Raw genomic sequence first — 7905 nt, forward strand, 5'->3', positions numbered from 1 at the left:
TCCCTTTTGCCTGGGGACGCAGCGTTTCATGCCCGCAGGTCCCGATAGACAGATTGAGAGTTCTCCTAGTAGGCTATTAGCTCAGCAGAAAGTGTTTGTGCACTCCACTTGCTCCGGAGTTGTCTATTTGGTCAGTATGATTTGAATATGTATTGTTTGGTATGGCGGAGCTCTGTCCCCCGGCATTTATGATATCTATGTACTCTTAGAGGCTTGTAGACATATGTCATGTATACGAATACTAGTATGATCTTATAGGCCAGTACGTCATATGTATAAGTCGGTATATCAAGTTGGGTCACCATATATTGAGTATTTCCTTATGTTTTATTCTACTTATTTCACGACAGCCTCTCCGGCTTATTTACCTATGATAGTACGATACGAAAGATACGTTACGTTAGTACTCGGTTGAGTAAGGTACCGGGTGCCCATCGCGGCCCATCGGTTTGGGTCGTGACAATTGTATTTATGGGTGTGCACTTGGGACAATGCAAAATTTTAAGTGTAGGGTGAAGAGACTGTTTGGGTGGATTCCTATGCTAGTTTAGTTGTGTTAATTTATATGTATTAAAAAAAAATTGAAAAAAATATAATTATGTAGAAATAATCCCTCTTATTTTTTCTTATGACCGCGGTTCTTTTTCAAGGGATGACTCTTTGAACCGGATAGTAATTTTTTTTTAAGTAAAATTTTCAAAAGATTTTGGACTTTTCCCAACGATGGACTTCCTAGACAGTTTTCTTGAGGGTATAAAGTCTAAAAAAAAATACAAAAAGATTTATTTTTTCTTTCCCTTGGTTGTTTTGAACTGATAATGGAATGGGAAGAACTTGAGTATCTATACTTTTTGACATGTTTTACATCGGGGCTTAGAGATGGAGCATTTTTGTTGAGTACTTTCTTCTTGATTCTTGCGACTATATGCCTCGAGAGTATATGTGACTTATTTTGACACTTGGGCTCATCTTTTGACTCCTATTATGTACATCCTATGTGATTGAATTATATTATGACTGTGCTTAGTTGCCTTAACTTGATAGTCGAGTCTGAGCCGTCCTGAGTAGTCATGTGCATTGTGTGAGGTGAGATATTTGGTTGTACTTTGTGTCATCCCTTGCTAGTCTAGAACTTTCCCTGTGTATGAGTTGAAGCGAAATAAATAAGCTTTGTGAGTCTAGAAAATGATATAGGCGTTTCTTTGATTGACCTTTGAGTTACTTGCCGACCAATGATAAAATTCTCTTTTGTTAGCCTATTAGAGCCTGTAAACTTTTTCTTTGGTACCCACATTACAAGATGAATCCATTTTGTTCTTAATTAAATCTTGTTGAACCTTTACCTCTGAAAGCACTTAAGTAGCTAGAAGAGAAGAAAAAGAGGTTGGGTAGTTTTTGAGTGGAACCATAGAAAGGCCAAAAGGTGCATGTGTATATTGAGAGAGCCACTAGCTGGAAATACCAATTTATGGTGGGTGCTGAAAAGATTTTGAAAAAAGAAAAAGAAAATAAAAAATAAAAAAATCCCTCCATTTCACTTTGATATGTGCTAGTGCTTATGTAGATGTGCTTAAAGTTAACGGGCTACGTTATGTACGGTTTCATAGCGATATGTTGAGTGATCATGAAGAGGATGTGCTTAAAAATTAAAGTGTTTTGTATTAAAAGTGCTTAAGAGGTTTACTCACTATTGTCCATATCTATCCTACCCATCTCTTAGCCTATATTACAATCCATGAAGACCTAATTGATCCTAAACTTTGCGAGTTTAAATTAGTAGCGACTTATATTATGGGCAAGCCTATGGTACGAGCTTTGGTGGCACATGAGTTTCGTTGCGAGAGTGAGTGAATTCTTTCATTATGTGAGTCTTTAAATTATACTTGAATTCATATTTGAGTGTGCGGACTAATTACTCTCTTTATTTTGTTGGTGAGGGTACATGCTTTACAATAGATTGGTAAGGAACTCGTATCTTTAGTTTGCACAAGAAGCGAGTCAAAAAGAGGAATATATTGGAGTTATCTTTTGAGGCTTGGATGTTAAAAAGAGTCACACAAATATTTTAAATAGTCTTTGCATCATTTTTAACCTTGAGGAAAAGTATAAATAGTGCTTATGTAGGTTCTAAGCATTGATATAAACCATTGTTATTGGTAGGTATCTTAAGTATGTTTTGAAAAGTGTACTTGCAGACGTGCTTAATTTTAAGTTGCTCAAGAGAGAACAAGAATTTAAGTGTGGGGTGTTGATAAATGATGAAAAATGCATAATTTTTTGTATATTTGCATATTAATTCTTGTGTGAGTCGCGGGAGATTACGTGGTTTTTGAACTGAAATATGCTCATTATGTGTTTCTTATGTGTAGGAACGAGTTTGGATATAAATGATAAACAAAAATGACAATTTGACACAAAAAGGAAGAGATGGAAATAATTGGGAGCTCGTCCAATATCGTGTGTGGCATGAAAACAGACGCAAAAAAGGAGAAAACTGAAGGCACAAAATAGCGAAGTGAAGCGAAGGCACGGATCGCTTCACGAACTGGAAAATTGCAAAAGCTGAGTTTGCGTCCATGGGCGCATAACGCAAGAAGGCAGATGCGGATTCCAGCTTTCCTATCCGAGATTGGATTGTATTGGACGAGAAGTTCATAACAAAGTTCCGTAATCCAAATACACGTTAAACGTGATTTTTATACAACTTTGGAGGAGGAGACACTATTTTAGGGTTACACAACACCTTTGGAGGCAAGAATATACTAGGAACAAGGAGGAAGATTCAACCATGAGTTTTTCCTTTCTTCTTCCTGTTTTCTATTGTTGGTTATGAATTTTAGTATTGAATTTTCACATACTACTATGAGTAGCTAATTTATTATTTAGGGTTGATGGAACCTTTTGGAGGATGAATTCTTGTTAAGTTTAAATATAATTTAGCCTTTGAATTTCTTTACTTGTTCAACTACGTACTTATTTCTGTTGATTGAATGACAATCAATTGACTGTGCCTATTTATTATGTATTTCTTGGGAAAGGATATATATTTAGGTAGTTGTTGAACAACGTCACTCCTAACGTATATGGGGAATCAATGCGGCAGGTTCAAATGTGGGTTTAGGGATAACAAAGCCTTGACGTGGTCATAGTGAGCGGTAAGATTGTGCTAGCTAGTGTAGTTCGGGAGAATATGTCGAGTAAATTATTGTAGTTGTTCGGGAGAGAATTACGACAGCTGAAATACTCATGATCAATAAAAAATAATTAGGCGAAATTATAGGAGACATAGCGGGAAAGATTCAGACAATTGGGAAAAATCATAACTCTAGACCTTCTTAATCTTGTCTCCAACCCTTAGTGTCTTTAGTTGTTAATTTACTATTTTAATTTGTTAGTTAATTAGTTAGACATAAGAGTCTTAATATTTATAACTTAGGAATTGTTCAAGCTTGTCTTCTTGATGATAGTGAACAGTTGTAGCTAAACATTAGTTCTCTGTGGGATTCGACTCCGGACTCTTAGACCGGATTATATTTGCAGCGACCGCTAATCCCTTTTTAGGAGTTGGGCGTAATCAGTTGTTAACGAGAAAAATAATTCACTTCAAATATGTTTAAAGGTGTAAAAAAACACCCGTTTAGTTTAAGTGTTCAAATCTATTTTTTGGACAAATTTAATGTATTCTTTATGCCTTAAGTAAATTAATTGTGTAAACACTTTTTGCAAGATCAATCACAACATTTAAACTAATTTCATTATAATTCCTGTATTACCCCTATGATTGTTTTCCGCCATGCATAAAGTATCGTGATCATAACATAACATGCATGTATGCTTACGACATCATAACATCTCACACATTCCCATGACAGCTCACTGTACCACACGGTCCACTCTCCACTTCTCTCGCACACACACAACTACCCCTCTTCCACTCTTTCCCCCCATTATAAATTCACTCCGCCCTTCTGTTTTCATTCTGTTTCCATATTTCATTCTCTAGAGACTTCTAAACATCCATAATGGGCGAGGTAAGAATTGCAAAACAGTTTCTATTTGCATTTTTGTTAGTTATTCTCTATTTGTTTTTATTGTTTTTCTTCAGTGTGTGATTGTTTTGGTATTTCGGTTTTAATTTGTAGAAGAAGAGCAAGAAGAATGAAGGAGGAGAGAAGAAGAGCGGAGAACCTCAGAAGAAGGAAGGAGGAGGAGGAGCGAAGAACGACGGGAACTTAACTGTGGTTCTGAAATCTGATTTTCATTGTGAAGGCTGCGTCTCCAAAGTTGTGAAAGCCATTCGAAGTTTCGAAGGTATATTATCTATAATAATAACGTATTCCGCTAGATTATTTTAAATATATTACGCATTTTTCAAAAATTTGTGTTTGCTATTTTTGTTCTTTCTTCGTTTTCTATAGTGCTCTGTTTCACTGTTTTTGCATTTGACTTTAATTCCACACAAACTTATTGAATCACTATTAACTGCTTATTCTTCGAGTTTGGTAACTGTGTAATATGTAAGCAAAAAGTTAAAGGGAAAAGCGCCTCCCTTGCCTTTGTGCTTTTCAATTCTCAGAGTTACTGTTGATTCATATTTTCTTACTTTATTCCTTAACTTAGGTGTGGAGAAGGTTCAGTGCGATGCTGATTCGAACAAGTTAACGGTAATCGGAAAAGTTGATCCGGTGATGCTGAGAGAAAAAGTGGAGCAGAAAACACACAAGCATGTTGAACTGGTTTCGCCGGTACCAAAGAAGGACGGCAAGGGAAAAGATGGCGGCAACGGCGGCGGTAGCGGAGCCGAAGAAAAGAAGAAGCAGAACAAGGAAAACAAGGATCCAAAGGAAAACAAAGGAGGAGGAGAAGACAACAAGAAAAGTAAAGTGAAAGAGGTACTGTAAAATTACTGACTCCACTGTTATTTTTATGCGCCACTATAATTGTTATTCTGATATTTTTTTGTCCTATTTGTGCATCTGGCGCAGTTTAGCATTTTCTGGTGACTTGTTCATTTTCAATCGTTCTTTCAATTCCCAGTAATCGACTTTATTTTGATTCATTTGTCTCCGGAATAAGCGGTAAAATCATGTGCCCAAGTTTCACAGGCGTATGTTAGCGGTTTCTTCCTGTAATAGCGCATTTGTCGCAGTCAGTTTGTTTCTTCGCCATTTCACATCACTGTATTTCATTCAAAAAAAAAAAAGAATCAGTATTTCAATTTTCAAATAATTACGTGCCTCTCACGTACTATATCAGTTACGGCGCTCCTAGCCATGATTAGTCAAACTGACAAGTGATAATTAGAAATTATTTATGGAATATTCTGAGATTTATTATTATAATTCATTTAATTAGTCATTAAGAATTTTTAATTCGGATTTATTTTGCAATTTGTTCTACAGCCTCCGATTACCACGGCGGTGCTGAAGGTGCATCTCCATTGTCAAGGATGTATCCAGAAGATCTACAAAATTGTCACTAAATTCAAAGGTTAGATTTGAACTATATTCAATCCTTATTTTATATTTTGCTATTTTTTATTTGTTATGTTTTTGTGAATGGTATAATGGAAAATTGATTTTTGATTGTGATTGCAGGGTACAAGGAGATGAAAATAGACAAGCAAAAAGATTTGGTTACTGTGACAGGGTCAATGGATGTGAAAGAGTTGGCGGAGACGCTGAAGAAGCACCTGAAAAAGGAAGTCGAAATTGTGCCGGCGAAGAAGGAAGCAGGAGAGAAGAAAGAGAAAGGTGAGAAAGGCGGTGACAATGGTGGTGGTGGTGGTGGTGAAAAAGGAAAAGGCGGAGGCAAAGGAAAGGGAGGCAGTGGCGAAGGGAAGGGAAAGGGCGAGGAAGGCGGCGGCATTGGTGGCGGAGAGATGATAATAGGCAATGTAGGTAATGGTATGCAAATGATGCAGCAAATGCAGCAACCGGTCCAATTCGGGTATCCATACCCGTATATGTACGGGCCGGTTTATCCAGCTGACCAGTTTCAAAATCCATACCCTGTATCAGTTCATGCCCCTCAACTCTTTAGTGATGAGAATCCAAATGCTTGTAGTGTTATGTGATGAAAATGGAAAGTAATCAAACTCTTTTTGGCTAGAACGTATGATATTAGAGAATTCAAAGCTGGAACCTGTAGATAAAGTGAGGGCTGGTGATAATTATTAATTATATGTATGTAATTAGGGTACTAAAATGGGCAAGTATTAATTTAAAAAATTGTGTAATGGTAGTTTGCTGTTCAGATGGTCTTCCACTGCTAGTTAGCTTAGGTCTGAACCGTAGAATTTCGTTTGTTTCGAATTTTGTATGTTATTTAGTGAAAGACTATAAGGTTTAGTTGAAGCCGTCTTGCATTTGAAGTTGGTGCATGTATTTCTTTTGTGCGGTACCCGGTACTAAATTACTTAATGTTAGGATATGGTGAAAAACTCGAATCGGTGAAACTCGAATTTCAAACAAAATTTGTACGTGTGGTGAAGTTCGAATTTCAAGTGTTGCTTTTTAAATTTTGATTGCGAATTTAAAGCATTTATACATGTGGTGAAGCTCAAATTTCTTAATTTTGATCACAAATTTAAAACAAAATGTATATATTTAGGTACTATGTAAAAAGTACTATAAATGACCATAGTTAACAAGTCAACATATCTAAAAGGAATATAAAAAAATTAAAGTAAAAAAAAAAATTCCTGACTCTCAAAATTTAACTCTGTTCAGAGAGAGTACTTTATTTACTTTAAAGAAAATGATGCAAGTAAAAAAGTATGGCACTAATGGTTTACCCAGAATATTCCATAATGAAAAGGACGAAGGTCTATTGACAGCTGCGACATTAATTTGGAGTGTAATACCATAATGCCTATTTTTGTTGTTGTTTTGATTGATGATCAAACCAAATTAAGTAATTTAAAAAATCATGCCGCATTATTTAAGAGTGTACATAATAATATAAATGCCTGCCGAATTAAGGGAATTCTTGAATTGAGAAGCAAACCAAATTAAGTTTAATTAAGAAAATCAAGCATGGGTTTTTGCCCCAAAGTATACGGCACAAAAGAAAGTGCATTAAAGGATAAGTGGCTAAGTAGACAGAGACAAGGACTTGAACCCCCAGACCTAAAACGTCCATAAGAAAAGTCTGAAGGCAATTGACACTCTGTAATCTGCAGTTTTCTAGGCTCTACTCACTACCCACTTTTCTTGTACTTTCTACCTTTTGCTTGTGCCTACCCAAAGGGTACCACCTCTTCTTTTTTAAACAACTCATCGCCGTACTGCAGACTCTACTCAAGGGACTAGCTCTCATTTAATTATATTGAATTAAGATTTAATGCATTAAGGGGTCGTGTATTAAATTTATCCTGTGTTTGTTTAACTTTATAAGTTTATCATGAGATAAATTTATACCGTCAACCAAATACAGTATAAATTTAATCATATATTTAATCTGAGATATTTTATCTTATCTCACCTTATCATATTAAATTGAATTTTTTTTATCCCACCTCCCATGTAGGATAAATGTCACGATCCGAAATCTAATATGTCGTGATGACGTCTATCTTAATACTAGCCTAGCCGACAACCTCAATAAACCACAATTTCTTTTAAGTTTGAAAATATAATATTTAGACGTAATAGAAAATCCCACAAATACTAATACAAATATACTCCTAAAATCCGATGTCACTGGGTACATGAGTATCTAAATGATAACATAGTCTGACTCATACAAACATTGTCTGGAAATGTAGAACAATACAAATAACTGAAAGGAAAGAAAGTTAAGGTCTACGGACACCAAGCAGCTACCTCGATAATCTCAAACAGATGAAACTCTGAAATCTAGCAACCGTCGTATCCGGAAGTACCTGGATCTGCACACGAAGTG

The 7905-nt window shown here is 35.9% G+C and overlaps 1 protein-coding gene across 1 annotated transcript; it reads left to right on the plus strand.

The window, feature by feature from the left end:
- The first annotated feature begins 3895 nt into the window (after positions 1-3895).
- LOC107796263 (heavy metal-associated isoprenylated plant protein 3) lies at positions 3896-6356 on the plus strand. The gene is made up of 5 exons (XM_016619013.2): positions 3896-4031; positions 4143-4311; positions 4621-4892; positions 5403-5490; positions 5598-6356. The coding sequence occupies exons 1-5, from the start codon at positions 4023-4025 to the stop codon at positions 6074-6076; spliced, it is 1017 nt and encodes a 338-aa protein (XP_016474499.1). The 5' UTR covers positions 3896-4022; the 3' UTR covers positions 6077-6356.
- Positions 6357-7905: the final 1549 nt, after the last annotated feature.

This window comes from Nicotiana tabacum, chromosome 9 (assembly GCF_000715075.1).
Source record: "Nicotiana tabacum cultivar K326 chromosome 9, ASM71507v2, whole genome shotgun sequence".
NCBI lineage: Eukaryota > Viridiplantae > Streptophyta > Magnoliopsida > Solanales > Solanaceae > Nicotiana > Nicotiana tabacum.

Coding starts and splice junctions, on each gene's coding strand:
- LOC107796263 (XM_016619013.2), top strand. Junction 4,893..5,402: donor AGAAAAGTAAAGTGAAAGAG/GTACTGTAAAAT, acceptor TTTGTTCTACAG/CCTCCGATTACCACGGCGGT. Junction 5,491..5,597: donor AATTGTCACTAAATTCAAAG/GTTAGATTTGAA, acceptor TTGTGATTGCAG/GGTACAAGGAGATGAAAATA.